Genomic DNA, 21,734 nt, shown 5'->3' on the forward strand with positions numbered 1-21,734 from the left:
CAGTTATCTGTACCACTTTCTTGCTGCAAAAGTCTGTTCCCTGTGTCAGTTGGTACTTTACGTCTGGTGGCGATATGCCTGTTGTCTCATAGAAAGCAGGTGCATTTGGAGAGATGACAGCTTTCTCAGAACTCAATTATTTAATTAACTCATTTTTAACTAGATTATTTGAAAAAGTCATACCATCTGTTTAGTGGTCAAAATCTTGCTTGTGTGCTAAGCAATGCTCATAAAACTCCCTTCATCCCTTCTATTTAGTTGCATGCTGTTTCACTAGAAGCAACTGGAAGGTTGCTAGATTCAAAATTAGAAGTGAAAAGATCCAGGTTCCATTTTTAACTTTTCAACTGATTTACCTAATTGCACCTTGAGCAATGGTGCTGCATCTTGGTTTCTGTTGCATATTTGTAAAAAGACATTTAAATAACTTTGACATTTATAGAGGAGGGAAAATACTACTTAGTGATAAACAGTTTAATTATTGTGATAATTTAACAGCTTTGTTCTACAAGCTACTTGGTAATGTGGATAGAAAAATACTACAAACAATTCTTCAAATATCCATTAGGGTTTCTAAACACATTTGTTGCACTGTTTACATTCCATTAACATTTGTCAGATTCAGATTTACTCCCAATGGTTTTAACTGTGTATGTCCAGACACTTGGAGAGAACACATGCAAAATTTTAATGCTTTCTAGTAGCTTTCATTAATAATCCTTGGAGTTTTTTTTTAAATAATTTACTCATGCTATCAGCAATGGCAATATTACTAATTGTTAAATAAGGACAAAAGGCTGTTGTTTATGTCTCAGATATAGCAGAGGTCAGTAAGCTGTTAGATAAAGAGAAAATCTGAAAAAAGATAGCTTCCAAATTTCTCTTCAAAATCTTTTAAATGACATCTTTCTCTTACAAACCTGGATTAGCATTTCTTTTCCCATTTGTATGATATTTGAAATTAATAGAGGAAAATATCTATTTTGAATGGACCTTCTTGTCATCATTCAAGAGGGTGGAGGCATACTGTTAGTTGATGGACAGTAATAACAAATAGATCATGCGTCAGAGAGGTAGTCTGAAGACTTTGACAAGAAAGGTGTCAGAGGACCCCTTATCTTAACCACTTAATCACTCCTGAAGCGTTGCACTCCAGGGCGTACACTTAGCCTGCATCCAGCTGCTGGTAAAAATCAGGGTATCCTAGGTGCACAGAGGATTTCTTTTTGTAATACTGAGATGACTGTGATGAGTCATCAACTGATGACTTTTTCATAGAATCATAGAATAGAATAATTGAGGTTGGAAAAGACACTTAGGATCATCAAGTCCAACTATTAATCGAACACTGCTAAGTCCACCACTAAACCCATGTCCCTGAGCACCACATCTACACGTCTTTTAAATACCTCCAGGGATGGCGATTCGGTACCTGTATGACCAAGGAGGGAAGCTTGCATTTGGCAATACTTTCTCACACAACTGAGTCAAAATGGAGCGAGGTCCCTACAGTAAACTGTGGCTCCAGCCTTACAGACCTGAGAGTTGTTGTCCCCCTCAATATCTATTTTACTTATCAGAACTTAGTCATTTTTTTAAAACACCGAAGCCTTAGAAGCAACATCATTTATTAAGCTTATGTCAGTGGTCACTTTCTATGAATTTAATATATACTTCAGAATCTTAGCTTTCCACGCACGCTGATATATCGTAGATTTGGGATGTGTATGTGAGACTGTGTGTATCGGAGGGGAGGGATGGAGTGAGGGAGAAGAACAGAAAGCAAAGGAGAAACCTTTCAACACACATAATGTAAATTGTTATGGAGCCATCTGCCTGAGTCTGCAGTGTTTAGAAAATGGAGTGTATGAACTGCTCCTGTTCATTATCATTAAGGGAAGCAGATCAGAAATCTTCAGGACACTTAAAATATTAACTGATAATTTTTTAATTGCTGAAGATTTTTAGATGCATTGAAGTAACACTTCTTCACAGTGGTCGATACTGGTAAATACGGTTCAACAGGCAGTCATTGCTATAAATGACTTCTCATATGAAATGCAAGAGCTTCAGATCCTTTCACTGACCTTAGAGTCTCTGGTGCTCACAAGTGGCTGTTTCCTTATTTGTGCAAAAAGGCTCACAGTGTTTCTTAAATATCTAAAATAAAACCACTTCCCGCTTTTCTTAGGTGCAAAATGCGCCATGAGGCCTCTTGCAGCTCCTGAAACCTCGAGACAGATGCAAAGCTAATGTGTTCAGTTAAGTTACTATCAGCCTTAAAACCCTGAAATGCTGAAGCGTTAGTATCTTGACCTTTACATCAAGATGCATGAAAATTGAATTAACTTCTGACTCAGCAGGCCTTTCTGAAGGATTGTTTTTTGTTAGAAAAAGTCCCTGTTTTTACATATAGGTGTAAGGGCAAAAATAAACTTTTTTTCTGTAACAGCTGAAACATCTTAATCTCAACGGTTGCCAGAATTTCTAGCCTTAATGAACTAGATATTGATACTTTTCTGTGGCATAAATTTTTATAATCTGGTTATTTCTATAGGACGCAGCTATGGGTATTGTTGACAGGAAGGTACAAGAGGGATTGGCACATTTAGAAGTTAACAGCACACAAGAGTTCTACCAAACTTTCGTCTTTGTCCCTTGTCCCCCATCCGTCTCCTCCTTAAGGTATGTTTTCCTTGTGAATCCAACAGATTCTCAGAAACTCCTGACCTTTCAGAGTAACCAGGTCGTTGAGCGTGCCCCTTTGACCATGTGGTAGGGCCAGGCTTCGCCAGGTATAACTCTGCCCAATTTTAGTCAAGGGATTTAAGGACGCGTTAATACATTAAATCTTCAGCAGTCACTGACAACAGTTCACATCACATCTGTGACTTAGACTGACATCTCGATTTCAGAGAGCAGCAATCCCGTGGTTACTTCAGTGATCGGATAGTAAATGAATGCTAAAATGCACTGGTCTGATTTATTATTTTCTTGGTTTTTTTTTTTTTTTAATCTATGATAGCTCAGTAAAAGTGCTTAGATCAGCAGCTGTAGAGAGTAAAGCCTTGAATTTATGCCTACAGTCAATTAGCTTGCTATTCAGTGAGAAAGCCACATATTTGGATGCCTCCTGTGCGATACGGAGTAAGAATACTGAGAAGCCTCAGAAAGTTGGGCATGAAGATCATTACCATCCTTCTCAATATCAAACTTCACTTCTCTAACCCACTGTGCAGTTTGGGTACACTCACTGGAAAAACAGGATTAGACTCTACTGCTTTCATCTTGGTAACAAATATTGATCAGGGTGGGGCCATTAATCTGGGATGGGTGGGCATCTGTCATCACGGCAGGGTGTTTAATATTTGAGCATCTCAGCTTTAAAATAATTACTTCCTAGGAATGAAAAAGCAGAACAGCAGTCTGAATGATAATTTTTTTATCAAATCTGTTTCTCAATTGTATTCTTTAACCGTTACATTTTTAAGCTGTTTCACTTTACATTTCTCTTGATTTTCTGCTCTTTTTTCTCTGTTGTCCTATCTGTTCTACAATTTTCTCTTAGACAGTACGTTACACAGACAGGATTTCCAGAACGATCCACTAGTAACAGTCTGTAGAAGCCTTGAACTTGTTTCTTTTTCTCTGTGGAAGATGAAGAGGAGTGTGGATGGGAAAGAAGTGTATTTTTTCTAACAGTAAATTCATAGTAAATTACTAGTTCATTATCTTTCCTAGTAGCAAATATCCCCATCAATAACATTTCCATCACACCCTAATACATATGGATCAGGGCAAAAAGCTTCATTTTATAAAATGGGAGCCCTAAGTTCACAAAGAGCAACAGATGCATAATACATTCACCATGGCTCATTTTCTGAAATACTTTAAAAAAAAAAAATCAATGTGAGCATTACAGTGCATCTGGCTCTTCATCTGAGAAGGATAAATGCCTTCAAAGCTCTCTTTATTTCCCTTTATGCTAACAGCTCCCTCCTAAAAAATAATCAGGCTATTTAATCAGCTTAAGATGCTAGTGGTTTGTGATAGTTTACTTTTCAGGAAGAATAATGTGCAGTAAGTCCAGGACAATCAGTTACTATGAAGAAGTCATAACCAGAGCAGTTTGAGAATATTGTAAACTATCTTTCTAGTCTAGATATTATGTAGGGATGAGAGTACACTCATTCAGGGAGAAAAAGAAAAACAAACCCAAAAAAAGACCAGCCAAACTGAAAAACAGATATAAACATCTCATTAGGTTCATGAAGGTCAAGATAAGGAATAAATTTCCTCTTTATCCATATCAGTCTATGCAGGCAACTTTCCTGAAGTCCCTTGTGAGGTTTCGACACTTGTGGCAACCTTTTTATGATCTGCCAGTGTACAGAAAGCAAATGAATTTTGGCTCTTCCTTAAATGTAAAGCAAGGATTGTAAATATTGAACCACTGTGATGTGCCAAACTCCTATAATACAGGCTTAGAGTAGTTGATTCTGAAAAGGAAGCTAATGAAATAATTGACCTCATTTCCATTCCAAGCAATCTGACTAAAGAGAAGCTGGCACTTCTATTCTACATAAATTGCCCAGAAGACTAATACTATCTTCTTATTTCTTACATATTTATTTCCTAAAAACACAAAATTAAGAAAGGCTCAGAAACAGATTTTTTTTTTAGGTTATTCAAAATTAGAAAGGCTAGTGGTTTCCACTCTCGCATAAGAAAATTAAAGGGACAAGTAGCCAACTGGTAGATGAAAATCAGTGCTTCCAATAGAAGAGAAAATGGAGATTTGAAAGAAAAATATGTTATATAGATTTGTTCTAGAACTATATGAGCAACACGACTCCCATTAATCATTATGGCTAGTTCTGTGAAAATATTTTTCATCATATTACATCATAGATGTGTGTATATGTGTGTGTGTATATATATATATATTTACATATCCATTTCCTTAGCTATGAATGTGAAACTTAAACTTTGCTAAAGGTCAAACAGCCCTTTAAAGCCTCCCATAGTCCTTTACAGTCATTTAATTCCATAAATTTTCCCACCAAAAGAAAGTCATTTATTGAAACATTTTGGTAAGTACTTTTTTGTTTGGTTTTCCCCTTGAAAGATTGTGCCCCAAAGAGGATCAAAATTAAAAGGAATTTGTTAAAAATTTGCAGAAAATGTTGCTACTTCATTATTTTTTTTTTATAACATACCTCTGTAACTACTCTTTTGAGCACTTTAGTACAATATTACTGTATAGTTTTATACAAGTGGGAAATGAAATGCTCCTCTGTCATTTCTTTTAGTGCTCTCAAATGCTTCTTTAGTATTTACTGCAACTTACTGGGCTTTCAAGGAGTGTAATGGAATTTAAAGCTTATTGGCATGGTTCAAATAAGCTGTTTGTTCTTCTTCCATAACCTGGGGACTTCCTGCTACTGGCTATATATTGCAGAAATAAATCACAATTTCTCTTCATTATTATTCATAGGGTCATAACATTCAAGATTAATGTTTGCTCTGATGGCTTATTCATGAAGATGTTCACAAATCTTGAGTGTTTCATACTTTTCAACACACACAATTTGTCCAAAAATTTCTGTTAGAAAGCATGGTTGTTCTTAATTCATTCTTCATCATTCCTTTCTCTCTTTAACCCTTTCATTCTGCCAGTGAGGGAACATACACAATTTTTGCCAAAAGTGAATAGTCACTTTCTACACTAGATGAGAAGTTAAATTCTTCAGTAGCCCCTATGAACTACTGTTTTCCATCCCCTAAAAAAACCAGGATAAACATTTGCAAATTATTAATTAGCAACTCAGTTCACTTTGTGATCCTACAGGAAAAAGAAAGGTCTAAGTGTATCATATTATGTATTCCAAGCAAATAATTAATCTGATTCTATTTAACATATCCCAAGAAGTAGTAGAGCAAGTGGTTGTGTGGAAATATCCATTACAGCTCTTGACTACAGTCATGGGAACGGTAACTCTTACAAATCACAGCTACTCAGTTTTTGCACTGTGAAGTACCTAACAGGCCTGATGGTCATACGAATTTCCAGTATAAATGTATACCCCCAAAGTTTCTTTCCCACTCAGCATATCACCAGCTTCTCCTTTTAGCTAACGAGCTACAAGCGCGTCTCAAATGCCAAATGGCTTTTAGAAAATTTCATATTCGTTCACTCCAGCTACATTTCCTGTCCTGCAAATGTAGCACCCTAACTGATTCTGCCTAACAGGATGCAGTAGAGCCATTTAAGCCATCTCTATGTCTGTTACACAGAGTACTTGACAATCTGGCATGATATCTTTAAAACTGGTGTTCTCTCTACCGTTATGTTATTATTGACGCATTTTTCCAGATTACACTGTGGAGTATTTTTCACTGAATATTACAAGGCCAAATGTATACAGTAATTTTGCATATTTTATCAGTTGCGCGAAGTATGTAGTCAAAGAGAATATGTTAATAACCAAAAAGAACGAAGTCTGAGGCATGGGAACCTGGATAAAACTTATTACAGTTGTGTATATGCAGTCATTTTCTACTACACTTTGTTTGTATCCATGTTTCTTATCAAACAGAAGCTTTAGCTTTCACAAGAGGAGCACCATAATTCTTTGTCAGTAGATACAACTGCAAGATGTCAGAAAGAAAAATGCAAGCCCTTGAACATATGACTCCTCTCAACTGTGTCTTTAAGAATCACTGCGCGTTCAGCCAGCTGTCAGATTAGTGAAGACATTTTTTGTCACTTAAACTCTAGCAGAATATTATGTCAGCTAAGTTGTCAGGAAAATTTGCATTAATGCAGACTAAATATTTTAAGAGGAAATAGATGTGCAAACAAGAAGAAGTTCTTCTGAGAACAAGTTTAACTTATTAGATTACAGATGTTAAACCTTTATCATAGACACTGATCAGTTTTCTTCAGCAAGTATACTTTTGAGTGTGATGCTCACATAGAATTTTGGTTGCAATTAATAAACCGTCTCAATACGAAGTCACCTTACCTGAATTACAAACAAAACATTCTGTTTATATAACTAACTTGTCTCCTTAATAAGCAAAACTAAAATCTTTCTGCTGCTACAAAATGAAAAATAATATTTTGTTATGAGTGCTTTTTTCCTGTTTATGAATGTCCATCAACAATTGGCCTTTTTTTTTTTCTGCTTAAAGCTCTAATTTTGTGATCTTACCAATAAACTATTATGTCAATCTTGTGTCAGTTTTGAATTATATCACAGCAGTTGCTTCTGGAAAAATATTCTGAGCAAACAAATCTCTATTTATGCACTTTTTGTTGTGAGTATTTTGTATCACCATTTAGTAATTTTGATTTCATATTGAAATTCTGCTATGGAATTTATGTACATTTAAAGCAAATTAAAATTACCTTGGTGAAGTCCTAGGATTATATGTCATTGATCCGGTTCATTTATGAAACTTACTTAATTTTAAGCAATATCTGGAAAAAACATTACACGAATTTGTAACCCAAGCAAAGCAGATGATGAGAGAGCACATACTGGTAAACTGGAATTTGTAATACTATTTGGGAATAAAAATATATGCAAATCACTCAGAGGATTAGAACGGTGCGTTAACCAACATGAAAGCTTTACATACCCTAAGGCCTACCTGTAAGATGTAGAACACATAATGGGGGGGGAAAAAAGGTCATTAAAAGCTATTAACAGCCTCAAATACTGGTAAAGCCCAGTTGCAAATACGTTTTTAGATCATGGAAAACGTCACTACTGTATGAAACCCTGACGCTGATCTCACTTAGGCCTGTTTTGTTGGCCCACATGCATAAATTTCAGGGTCAGACAGATAAGAGTTGGAGTATGTATGTGTAATAAAATTAATACAATCTGAGATTCACTCCTTTGGGTTTCAGCTGCCTTACATTAAAGAATTTCCCAGAAAGTTTCTAAACACGGTATTAAGGATAATTAACTCAGTTCAGGAATATTTCAGAGAAGAATATATTAGCTGAGAATTATTCCTTTGTCTCAGAAGTCTGCAGAGAGACACCTTTCATCCTGAACAAGCGCCAGCTATGTTAATTAAGAAAAACTCGTGAAGCACAAATGAAACCACACTGCAATATTAGGTTAAAACTGCTTCAGTAAGTGCTTCAGGTACTTTGTCCAAACAACACTTATCCTCTGGAAAAACTAGACTTCTAGATATACAAAAAAGTTGCTCTTACAGTACAATTACTGAGCTCAATTATGGCTAACTCTCCATAGATGTATTTGCATGGAAGAAAGACAATTCAGATTTTCAAAAGCACAGCTAGGATTTAAGCAATAGGCACTGATGTTTCCATTGTTTTTCAAGAAGTTAGATATCTAACCACTTCATATTCCTTAAAATATGCCACTAAGCAACAAGAACTTCATGAAAGGAGGAATATTTTTTTCCTCTGGAAATAGCAGCTTGAAATTACCATTGAATTTGGACCGAATCATATTCCCAAAGATTGACTGATTTGTCCCAATATATCCTAAAGTTTAGTAACATGATTATTCAGAACAAGTTAATTTTATTATTTTCTATTTGACTGCAATGATGAATTAAATGCCTTTTGATTTTATTTTTTTTTTAAATGAGAAAAGATTGCTTGTATTAGGCTAAAAAATCTGTATTGCAAGATTTTAAATTGATAAGATGTATATCACTTCATGCTAGCCAAACTTCACCTAATAGATCAATGTATATTTTACAATAATGCTGGAATATCTAAATACTAATTTTAATAAAAAGAGAAGAGTAAATAAGCATAGAGAGGAAAGCTTGGTTTATTTCAATAAAAACCTGTTAAAAGAACTCTCCCAGTTAGGGTTTCTAGGAAAACTCTTTCAGCTTCAAGTTAAACCAGATTACAGCCAGTTTGTTGGGAAAGGAGTTCATTTGATAGAACACTGTTCACATGCAGGCAACCAAAAACTTGATTACCCAAATAATTATATTATTGATCAGCAGTTCCTTTGATCAAATGTCCTGTCTATGCCTGGGTTGGTTTATTTTCTTCATATATTTGTTCTTATTTGCATATTTTGGAGTCAGATGAATCCAAATAGTTTAGCTTGTGCCTTTTGACTGTGTAATTCCAATTGTGTATCTGGACACATGTATTGATCTGCGTTAGCTATTGATGTCTCCCATTGTTGGCTAATTTAGCTATTTGATTTTGTATAATATTTAGGAATCCAAATGGTAACTTAATAAACACAAGAAGGAAAAAAAATCATTACTTGTTTCACATATGAACAGACAAAACCACCTCTATTATTTCTGTATTTCACATGTCTTAATTTTTGGTAAATTTTTTCAGCATCAGAGTTTTAGAAAGTAAGGCACAACCATTTATGCCAGAAGAAACAAGTCACAGGCCTGTACTTTTGTACTGTCAGAATTTGAATGGAATCTTCATACATTTACCTTTGATCTTATAACCTTCAATACTGAACAAGAAACATGCAATATGTAGGTATACGTTCAATGCTAACTCATTCATTGGAACAATATATGATTTCATTCAAAGTTAATATAAAAGCTTATGTTTAGTAGATCTATATTAAAAACCTGTGCAATATAAACAGAGGAATAATTTTCTTCCTTTTTACTAAATACTCTACAAAGTGCAGTTATATCTTAGAGTTTTATTGATATTTTTATATTGTGATCTAAAAAATGTTACCCACTTAGTATCTTAACCCTCCTAAAATAAAATTATATTAGTAGCCTATTTGAGGGTGATCAAACATTGGAGTAGGTTGCCCATAGAGGCTATGAAGTCTCCATCCTTGGAGAAATTTTGTCTGGGCATGGTCCTGGGCAGCAAGGTGACCTTGCTTGAGCAGGATTTTGAACTAGATGATCTGGAGGGTCTCTTCCCCAACGATTCTGTGATTCAGTTTAAGAGGGTAATGTGGAGACGAGACTTTATATTCCCATCATACAGCCTCTTCACATAAAGAGTGGAATTTTTTGTATAACATACCTACTTTAAAATTTAAGTAAAAAATTTTAAAAAAAGATCCAGCAATGACTCCATAACCAAACTGAGTATTTTTGATAAAGCTGTCATAGATCCGACTGTAGTAAAATCTGTCACAGAAAGGCCAAACTCATCTCTCCAGTCTGTTATGATGTGATCCATTGGTAGAAACTGTTTCACTTGCTGTTTCTGCATTGTGATTGCTACCAAAAAATGAACAAATGCACTAATTATGCTGATAAGCATAGGAGATTAATAAGAAATTGAGTGTAAGTGGAGTAAAACGGATTCAAACATGATAACCTGGTGAAAAATGGATGAATACATCAGAATATCTGTAAGACATGCTGTGAGTGAGATACTCAGAGAGCCTATGTGCCCATGGCCTTACTGCAAACCACAGCTGGGGTACTTGAGTTGCCATAACTGCATGGAAATAAAAGCAGTGACAGTCTTGATTGATAGACAAAAAATCAGATGAAGCTCCCTAGTCCTGAGAATGTCTAATGTGGGGCCATCGTGAAAATCTGTCTTATTTTCTATCAAAAGGCCTTCTTTCCTGGTGTATGAAAGCACATTGCAGAGGCTTATCAAAATTAACTGTATGTATATGCAATTGCATTGATTGGTTCCTTTCACCCATTATAAAAGTATATGGGGTTTTTTTAGAAAAAATTTGGACTTAGTTTCTATGGAACACATTGCCCATTATTAACACGCTATAATACTGTCCAGGTATTCTGATATGCTGGAATTCGGGAGCTCAGGTCACGCTGCAGCCATGGTCAAGAAGCTATAGTTATGAGATTTTGAAATTTCATTTAATTACGAAATTATGGCAGAGAGGCCTTCCTTGTGTTCATGAGATTCTCCATTGCAGAGCGTCAAGAGCTCCCCTCAGTGCAGAGTAGGTACAGAGAGCAGATATATTAGTTAGGCACTAATGGAGCTGGCCAGATGCTAACAGTGAGCACAGATGATCATCAAAACCATGGTGAAACGTGTGCACTACATTTATATGTTGCTATGCTACTAAAAAGCCTTGGCACCATTCCTCACTGCTCCTAGTGTCCATGCCTACCTGTAAACTGCTCAGCCTTGCCGACAGTGCTTTCCTGCACTTTGAGTCACAGCCTGTTTGGTGTAGACTTACATCAGATACTGCTCTGAAAAACACATTGCACTAATTCTGGTGAAAGCAGAGTGAATTGAGAAGCAGCTGGATTTTTGAGGAACACTTTCTGTGCTGCAGATCTCTGATTTTTGTAAGGACAAAAAAGTAAAGACTTATCCTGCTCTCATTACAAAGCAGAGGAAATCACTGGCATCAGATGCGTACTGGTACCACATGGGAATACAGATAAACAGGCTTAGAAAAACTGAGACATCTGGAAAGATGGAGTAAAAATTATACAGAAAGTACAGTATGCAACAGTACAAATGGCTAATGTAAAAGCAGCTCCAGGATGCCACCAAAAATCTCGTCGCTTGGGACTGCGCTCACCCCAGCTATTCACGCTGGATCCACCCAGTTGCTGAAAATTGCCAGCCAGGTATGCAGTATTTGAAAATGACTGTCCAGTGAAAGGTAACAGTTTGGAGCTCTGCCCTTCAGCCCCACCGACTTTCACAGAAGTAAGACAGATAGATGGCTGTCCCTTTTCCACCCACAGAAGCCAAAATTTCAGACACAAATGGTTCCTAAGGAACCTAAGGAGTCAGAAAGAAGTAAAACCAAGATGATGAAAAATAATCCCTTCTTATTCTGCAACTTGGCAAGTTACCTGGACTGTTTATTACCCAGCTGCTCTGAAAGTAAGCGGTGAGATAAGGGTTCTCAGTGTTCTATTATTAAAGCCCTTCAAACTCTCCAAATGAAAAGTACTTCATATTGCTGTCATGTATTTTTTCCTCATGATGTCAGTTCTCTAGATGACTGTGTCCTCTGCTAAAGTCATCCTCAAGGTAGGGGACTGTTGGTCTACCTGTCAAATTGTTCCTCACCTTCACACATCCTTGGCATTGGGCAGTCTCCAGTTCTCACCTTGTAGTCCTCTGGCTCGTTCTGACAACTCCTAATTTGTCATTTCTTTCAATGCTGGATCATTTACTTGGATCAGTTCTTTGGAAAAAAGCAACCTTTTTGCAAATATCTGATGTATTTCTTCCTTCTCCTCCAGAGAATCCAGGACAAATGGCTTTATTCTGAAGGTTTTCTTTCACTACTGCATCCCAGTTCCTCTGCTTTTTAATCAAATAGAGAGATTGTGCTCTGTCTCCACTACCAGACTTGTTTACTAGTAAACATTCCAAAAAATATCAAGAACCACCATTCTACTTTCTCTCAAATTGCCTTTTATGCATGGGAGGAATTTCTTTAATTAATTTCAGCTCTGAAACTCTTTGCTATAATTCCAAACAGCTGCTGTGCTGTCCCCACTGTTAATGAGTTTTGCCTTCATATGACTGGGAGAAGGACAGACAGGGCCATGCTGGCTACAATTGTTTAAAATTGGTTTTCAGCATGCAAAATAAACCAGGCAGCTCCTGTGTGAAACTGCTTGTGGTGTCACCCCCACCCCTGCAGAAATTTAAGCTGTCTGGCTAGTGAGAATGAGACTCACAGCAGGGGCAGAAGGTATTGACTTTTCCACTTTTTTGAAAAAAAATTTTTTTTTTTTTTTTTCAAATTGACTGAAGCTGTTTCATTGGAATTGTCATTCTTAAATAATTGTCCTCGTAGGAGCATTATGTTTCAACCTCATGCCATCCTTTGAAAATTTAGGCTAGGTGTTAGCTAGAGAGATGTAGCCTGACATTCTGAACCTACATACAGTGTGAAAAATTGCTTTGATAAGGTTGTGTTTATAATTTGAGGCAGTAAAATAGAATTCTTACTAATTGTGTTTAAGGCATGATGTATTGTGTAATCCACAGAGAAACTCATTTCGAAAACACTGTAACCATAAAAACAGCTGTTCCACTGAGTCATTTTCCCAATGTGCAACTTAAACCAAAGCAAAACAGAGAAAAGCCTCTCCCAGTTCTAACCTATTGGTGTTGATATGATTAGGAATGTGGGGAAAAACAACAGAAAGCTCATCTCCACATTCCTTTTATACCAGAAGTTTGGAAACAGGAAAAAAAAAAAGCCTTTGGAGTTAAAACCAAGAAAAACCTCAGTTTTGAAGAGATACTGGTAAACAGCAAGACGTGTATTGATAGTCAAAAATAATTTGCAAAGATAAGAATGAGTCTAAGATTAGAAGGAATAGAATTAAAGTGATGAAACAAGATACTTCCGTTAAATACCTAAAAAAAAATTCATGGCACATATGTGCATGTGTGCATATCTTCATGGTTGTTGTATAATACAGTCTCTGGAAGAGAAGAATAGTAAGATCTGGTGAAGGAGGTGGATGAAACTTTATTACATAAAAGGAAAATAAAGAAAAAAACCCAAAATGTGCTCCAGGCACTACTCTTTCATCAGTAGAAAATTGAGCCCTTTTCATATTTAGGATGACCCTTTATCCCACCCAGCTTTTGGAGGGAAAATATAAACTAAGTTCTGTAAGGATGAGCCTCATACTGAATTTCAAACAAGGTGTTGTTTGTTTTTCTTGGGAAACAAAAAAAAAGAATAGAACATTTAATATATATCTATTATATGACTGTTGCAGGGACCAGAATTTAATTTTTGTAGATCTGCAGTCCAGGGATGTTGACTTTCCATATTGTATGCCTTGGAGATGCACGGCTCCAAAAAGCACAAAGATGTGACATGCATGTGTTTTTCTTGTTTGCAGATATCTCAATAAGCTTGCTCTCCCTAGTTGTCACAGCCTGTGGTCTTGCTCTGTTTGGTGTCTCTCTGTTCGTGTCCTGGAAGCTTTGTTGGATCCCTTGGCGAGAGCGTGGTCTGCCATTTGGCAACAAAGACAACAAACAAGAATCATTGAACTACACAGATACAGAGACCAATGACCATGACTACAGTGAGGATTATCTGGGTCAGCCTACAGCCTATCCGGAGTCCTCCATGAAGATAAGCCACACCTCCCCTGATATTCCATTAGATGCTCAGGCAGGAACGAAGGAGAACTGCGTACACAATGTGCGAATGCATCGTCAGATCACTGAACCAACCTCTTCTGCTCGGTCAGTAACTCCAGTTTCTCTCTGCTATTAATGAATACAGATACAGTTAGAATAGCACAGCTTGATTATCCAGTACACCGACCAATTAAAAATGCATAATTTACTTTCCACATTCTTTTTTTAAAAAAAATTACACAAAAGTTATTCTTCGAGGTGCACAAACCTCTTAGGTTAAAAGGACAGGATCAAAATGCTATTCCACTCTTCCGTCAACTACTGTCTCATTTGTGCCTCTCCCTCAGAAGCTGGACAACACAGAACACTGTGTGTCCCTGAAAGCACCAGAACAGCCTAGATTTAGCTTGTAAAGTATATTCATTTGCACTTAGCGATGATGCTGAGCACTCAGTAATACCTCCTCAAAAGATTTTTAAAAGAGCCAAAGAAGGAAAGTAGGGCAAGCTAATGAAACACTTGCAAGAGTTAGAAATAGGATTCAAAATCATCGATTTTAGCCACAATCATAACTGTGGGGAGAAAAGTGACTGAACAAGAGTCAGTGGGGTCTCCAGGGGAAATGGAGAACCAGTGCAGGAGGGAAGAGGAAAGAGGAAGGGTGAGAGTATGTGCAGGGGCAGGTAATAAAAGGATTATGTTTCGCACAGTAAGAAAAACGATCGGCACGTGAAGAGCCAGTACATTTCTGAGTCAAAGCAGATGCACTTCATCTGGAGAAGGTACAGCACTAGCTCAGTTGCTCTTTGCTAGCTTTTCTGGCCATCTAGGAGAGCAAGTTTATCCAAGACTCTTGCCTGCAGGCACACCTGAACATGCATAAGATGATAGCAGCTAGCCGCCAGTTCAGTAATTGCCAGTTGTCCAAAACATGCCTCAGAAAGAATCTGAGAAGTCCCCAGAACATTATTAATGCTATGCAGCAAAAGCTCCAGGTGCCTTTCCTCGTGCCCTTCCTCCTTAGATCAGCATAAGAATGGCCTGGGTTTATATAGGAATGGGGAGATCAAAGCTATAATTATGGATACCAAAGCTTGCACCCTACCACAAGCAAGGTTTAATTCCAGCTAAGGACTAATAGCCCAGAAGTACAGTACAGGGCTGGTGCTGCTGTGTTTTCAAGCTGCCAGGAAATAGGCATGCCATGAGATTCATTAACAATGGAAGATTCATATCTGACATCTAACACCAAGAGCTCTCGTGTGTGTCTTCAATATTGTGAAAGTATTGAGTCAGATACAGGCTTTGTCTGCTACTACAGAGAAGCAATTCTGATACTTAATCAAATGACAAATACACAGTATCACCACAGCATAGTCATCTCACGAGAAGCAGCAGCAATCCCAATCCGTAAAAGAACTTGCCTCATCTTCCTGAGTGCATGGACAACGTCTTCACCCCTGTGAATCTCTGCAGATCCTTCATCTGGCAGCTGTTCCCAGTCTGGCTCCCTGTTAGAGTGGCTGGCTGCCCAAAAAGGCATGGCTTGTCCAGGTCCCACCCCTGCCCTATACCGTTTGCTGAGACAGGCTTTGCTCTTTACTCCTCTCTTCCATTGCCCCTTACTCTTGCCCAGGTCTTCTCCAAAAGACCCTTTCACGGAGCAGGAGGGGCTCATCTTCCTTGTACTGCATCCTTTGTTTGTTCACCTTTGTCTCTGCTGCTTTCTGGCGTAACTGGGTAGCCAGCTGTGGCTTCCCTGTGTGGGCACAGAGACCGGGCACCTGCCCCTGCTACAATCCTTGTCAAGCTGGCTCTCCAGTGCTCTCCTTTTCATTCCCCCCCCAGGATATTCTGCACCTCCCACTGCAACGAGGATATTAAGGGTTGAGCAATATAAATCTTTTTTTTGTGACATGGTAATATTTTATCCTGGAAATGACTAAGGTATAGCTATAAAATTATGTATTTATTATGCAACAAGAGAAAAAATTAGGATAGTATATAAGAGGCTGTTCCTGGTTTAAGCATGCGTAAACACATATTTACAAGGAATGAATGAACAATGATAGCAGAGGAACTATTGCTGATTAAATTCCACATAAATAGGTTTGGACTAATCCTGCGCTAGTGTTTTCCACATGCTCTTTCTATGTTCAACCACCACTCATTGTACACCAATACACTGAATGATTGCTGCATATGAATAGGACAACAAAGTGGAATCCAACTCATATAAGATTAGGATTTTACTTAATCCAACTTTCACATCCCACTACCCCGACAGGGTTTGCAAATTTGATTTCTGTTATTATCTCATGAAGTGGAAATTTCAATCACAATAACTGAGTGACTCCAGGTAATAAATTTCACTGGACCGAAGCTAAAAGCAACTTTCTCTCCTCAGAGTAATGAAACTAAAGGAGCTTTTCAGCCAAAGTACCACAGAGCTTATTACATCAGGTATGAGAGAAAAAACAAAATAATTGTTGAGGTGGTCAACAAACCATTTCAGACCAGAACAGCTCACTTGTAAATGAAGTAGTCATAGAGATCAACAAGTAATTAAAATGCAGAGACGTCAGGAAGCATCCTTCTTTGTCCAGCTTTATTTTAGAACCAGAAATCAGCAAGCTCAGCTGGCGTAACAGGCGAGATCCTGCTGCCATTTACATAATGTAACTCATTTCATAGGCTTTAATCCATAGGAATCAGTTGAAAATGGTAACTGATAAGAACAGCTACAGTTCTTATCATATCACATTCTGCTTGGCAATAAGGCAGATCCTTTGGATTTGCGATGGCCATAAATTTGCATTTGGTACTTTCTTCAGCCAGGTTTGGAGAGTGCATACCACTAGCTTGAGACATAGGAACAGAAAATTATGTGATACTAGCAGTCTAATGCTGAAGGTGAGCTCTTGGTTGTTGGGTATCATACTTTTTCGCTTTATGTGAGTAAAAATCTGACCCCATCATGCATTACAAAAACATGTCAAATGAGAACAGGATCTTTAGTGTGTGTGCACAGATTGTTATCGTCTTCAATACAATCTTTTTCAATTATTTCTTTTAAGGCATAATTCAATCCGAAGACAGCTCAACCTCTCCAACCCTGACTTCAACATCCAGCAGGTTCAGAAACAGGAGCAGCTGACGGGGATTGGCCGCATTAAGCCAGAGCTATATAAACAAAGATCAGTGGACACAGATGATGGCCGGAGGAGTAATAGCAAGGCATGTGGAAAACTGAACTTTATTCTGAAATATGATTGTGATTTAGAGCAGCTGATAGTGAAGATACACAAGGCCATCAACCTGCCAGCAAAGGACTTCTCTGGAACTTCGGATCCATATGTGAAGATATATCTGCTTCCTGATAGGAAAACAAAACACCAGACTAAAGTGCACAGAAAGACCCTAAATCCAGTATTTGATGAAGTTTTTTTATTTACTGTCCCATACAATGATCTGAACGCAAGGAAACTCCATTTCTCTGTGTATGACTTTGACAGATTCTCCAGGCATGACTTGATTGGCCAAGTGATAGTGGATAATTTTTTAGATTTGGCAGATTTTCCCAGGGAATGTAATATTTGGAAGGATATTGAATATGTCACCAATGTAAGTATTATAATCTTTCTTTTTGAGATATTTTTTGTTTCTGATTTTATTTCCTTAATCTGGTTATAACTTAAAAGTGTCTGATAAATTTATGAAGGAAAATAATCCATTCTCTCTCAAGATTTGACCTTAATCCAAGGAAATTGACAGTACGTTTTCAGTCCTCATTTCTCATTCTTTGGATATGTTGAAGAATGTCTTACGTAGGAGATAGTAGGCTTAGTCATTGCCCTACTGATAGGGTGGAAAAGCTGGAGAATGTTTTTCTCTTAATCTCACTTAATCTAAAATTTACTTAAGGAAATAATCCTTTTCTTATTTTGTCTGTCTGTCTGTGTTTCAAATTATTTACCACATAAATTACAGCATACGAATCAGCCAGAACTGCAGATTCAAGATTTCTTATGTAGTGATCTTCAGTCCTTCTAGAGACTATATTCTCATAAAGTGAGATCACACCACCATCTGTAATCTGGGCAAACAGAGCGCAGACAATGCTGTCCAAAACACAAGTGTCATCGGTCAGCCTATAAAAATTAAAGCTACAAAAGCTATAAAGCCTATAAACTACAAAGCTTATACAAGCTTAAAAACATAACAAGCACCTCAGCACATGTTCCATGAAAGCAATGAAACACACTGAATTGGTTTAACTCTTTGTTTGGCATCACTTTGTTACACAAGGAAATTGAAAACTTATAAAATAACTATATTTCTGTTGTCCCAAACTCTCTGGTATCAAATTCTATGCAGGTATCCCATTAGTGATTAGGTACAGAACCACAAAAATTACTTTTGGAAAAGAAAGAGCTTTCTTCTCTTCTCAAAGCATGAGCCAACCTCCTTGTAATGCTATTAGAAATTAATCACGTGCATCCTATGGAGAACAGACCTTCAATGAGAATGATACATTACAGAAATCCACAAAGGTGAAGCTCCTAGTCAGTAAACATTTCATTTGTTATGTCAAACTATACTCAAATGGAGTGCACGTTTTAGAGTCAAATAAACCAAAGATCATTAACAGTAAGATCAAAGGGTAAGTTTGTTAGACCTCAGTTCCAGAAAGCATTTAAGCGTATGCTTAACTGAGTGTAAGAAGCTGTTGAAAAGTAAAGGATGTTCTGAGACCAATACTTTCCTGAATTCAGACCCTCACCTTACACCTCTGTGGTCTGGTAGCATGCCCGTGTTACAGACCAAATGGATGAAATCCATTCTTTTATTTGGAATTTCTTTTTGTAAATTGATATTGTCCTTGTTTTAAGGTGATTTCTCAGTGTTCTTAGTGTTACGTATCCGTGTGTGGAACATGCTGTGCACCCGCTGCACAATCCTCTTCCACACTAGGATGGAACTGCAGCAGCAGCACTAGCAGTTCCCTCACTTGAGGTACAGGTGGGGACATGGACACTCGGTGTCAGAGAAGGATGAACCTGGCTTTTCTATGAAAAGTTACTGCTTTTCAACTGCAAGGGAAAAATAAGAATCTGACAGAGCAGATGACAGTTATTCCAAGTGAAAGCCTGCCTTCATACAGCATTAAGTGTCCCAAGTTCAACTTTTCAGTTTTACAATCAACTGAAAGTTGAATGCACATGCACGCTGGAGTTACTTTGATATGTACTAGTCCTTTTTCCATGCTTTAACTTAGGCAAAAGATAATCTTTGGTATTTTCTTTTTAATCATAGAATCATAGAATGGTTTGGGTTGGAAGGGACCTCAGAGATCATCTAGTTCCAACACCCCGGCTACGGGCAGGGACATCCTCCACTAGACCACGTTCCCAAAGTCTCATCCAACCTGGCCTTGAACACTTCCAGGGATGGGGCCTCCACAGCCTCTCTGGGCAACCTGTTCCAGTGCCTCACCACTCTAACAGTAAAGAATTAATTTCTAACATCTAATCTAAATCAACTCTCCTTCAGCTGAAACCCATTACCCCTTGTTCTGTCACTACACTCCCTCATGAACAGTCCCTCCCCATCTTTCCTGTAGGCCCCTTCAGGTACTGGTAAGCCGCAATTAGATCTCCCCGGAGCCTTCTCTTCTCCAGGCTGAACAATCCCAACTCTCTCAGCCTGTCCTCACAGGAGAGGTGCTCTAGCCCTCTGATCAGCTTCGTGGCCCTCCTCTGGACTCTCTCCAACAGCCCCATGTCTCTTTTGTACTGGAGACCCCAGAGCTGGACGCAGTACTCCAGGTGGGGTCTCACAAGAGCCGAGTAGAGGGGCAGGATCACCTCCCTCGACCTGCTGGTCACACCTCTTTTGATGCAGCCCAGGATACAGTTGGCTTTCTGGGCTGCAAGCGCACACTGCTGGCTCATGTTGAGCTTCTCATCAATCAATACCCCCAAGTCCCTCTCCTCAGGGCTGCTTTCAATCCATTCCTTGCCCAGCCTGTATTTGTGCTTGGGATTGCGCTGACCCACGTGCAGGACCTTGCACTTGGCCTTGTTGAACTTCATGCGGTTCGCACGGGCCCATCTCTCCAGCTGTCAAGGTCCCTCTGGATGGCATCCCTTCCCTCCAGTGTGTCCACCACACCACACCACACCACACCACACCACACCACACCACACCACACCACACAGCTTGGTGTCATCGGCAAACTTGCTGAGGGTGCACTCAATCTTACTGTCCATCCCGCCGACAAAGATGTTAAACAGTGCCGGTCACTGTTCTCCACTTGGACATTGAGCCATTGACCACAACTCTTTGAGTGCGACCATCCAGCCAATTCCTTATCCACCGAGCGGTCCATCCATTGAATCCGTGTCTCTCCAATTGAGAGACAAGGATGTCATGCGGGACAGTGTCAAATGCCTTGCAGAAGTCCAGGTGGATGACGTCAGTTGCTCTTCCCTTGTCCACCAACGCCATAACCCTATCACAGAAGGCCACCTAGTTTGTCAGGCACGATTTGCCCTTAGTGAGCTGTGTTGGCTGTCACCAATTGCCTCCTTATTTTCCATGTGCCTGAGCATATTCATCATTCCCTTTCCAGATTTCAAAAACGATGTGGCATAGAGTTTGTATTCAGATTTTCTGTAATCTCTGAAATTAAATTCAGGAGTGAAACATGAGTCATTTATTAATTCCTACTAATATTAATTCCTGTGTGAAGTGCAACCCTATTTACCCAAAGAGAACACATGCCCTGCCATCTAGACTTGTCACTGGCTTTTCAGTTAACAGAGACCTTTTCAAAGCAAATGACTCATAGTACATAGGAGACACAATCCAATTTTGGCTAATGTGAGTTCTGAGATAAAAGTATCAGATAAATGAAAGTGTAGAGTACTCATCTTACTAATTAACATTTCCAAATTTTCAAAGGTTAGAACTTACTCCATAATGTTACTAGAAACCCACCAAGCATCATTTAAGAAACCAAGTTTCAGCACATTTTCTTGTCTGTGTAGCTTAGATATCTCGCAGACTGACAGCAGAAGCTGAAGCCTACGGGCTACTCGGTGAAGCTGCTGAAGGGAATACTCCTGTGGCTGCACTCCAGACCAGGCCAGCAGGCAGTGTTAGTGAATCTCTGAAATAAATTTTAGCAGTTTGGAGCACCATTGGACAGATTATGGTTGCAAACAGAAACTGTATCAACTGTATCAAGCAGGTTTTCAATCATTTTGTCTTTGAATGTCTCGTTGTTTCAAATAATAATAATTACAGAACAGACGAATGCTGGGCAAACTTATGGAAGGAAATTCACTCGATGTAGATCAACAAAGAGTGCAGCACAGGAAGGATGAACCAAGGACACGTACTAGAAAAAGGGAAGGTCCACACAACTACACACGTCAAGTTTGTCATGTTTCTGAAGAGTACATTCATTTTAATTCCTCGTGCATCCTATTACACTGCATAACCAGCGATCCCAAAGGCCTTTATTTTACATTCTCCATTTTATTATGTTCTAATCCAATTTGACACAGTAATATAAAAGAATGTATCAAATCCTTCTCTGCCCAGCAAAATGGCCTACTTCAAGTGAGCACTGCAGATTATG

General features: G+C 38.3%; 1 protein-coding gene across 5 annotated transcripts in view; it reads left to right on the top strand.

Moving 5' to 3' along the window:
- Positions 1-21,734, top strand: part of SYT9 (synaptotagmin 9) — a 73,344-nt gene that overhangs the window by 18,843 nt on the left and 32,767 nt on the right. For all 5 annotated transcript variants that reach the window (XM_054828625.1, XM_054828626.1, XM_054828627.1 and 2 more), the window contains exons 2-3: positions 13,840-14,191; positions 17,164-17,710. In XM_054828625.1, coding sequence (XP_054684600.1) covers positions 13,840-14,191; positions 17,164-17,710 — 899 coding nt within the window. The remainder of the gene's footprint in view (positions 1-13,839; positions 14,192-17,163; positions 17,711-21,734) is intronic.

The sequence above is a fragment of the Grus americana genome, chromosome 5 (assembly GCF_028858705.1).
Source record: "Grus americana isolate bGruAme1 chromosome 5, bGruAme1.mat, whole genome shotgun sequence".
Taxonomy (NCBI): domain Eukaryota; kingdom Metazoa; phylum Chordata; class Aves; order Gruiformes; family Gruidae; genus Grus; species Grus americana.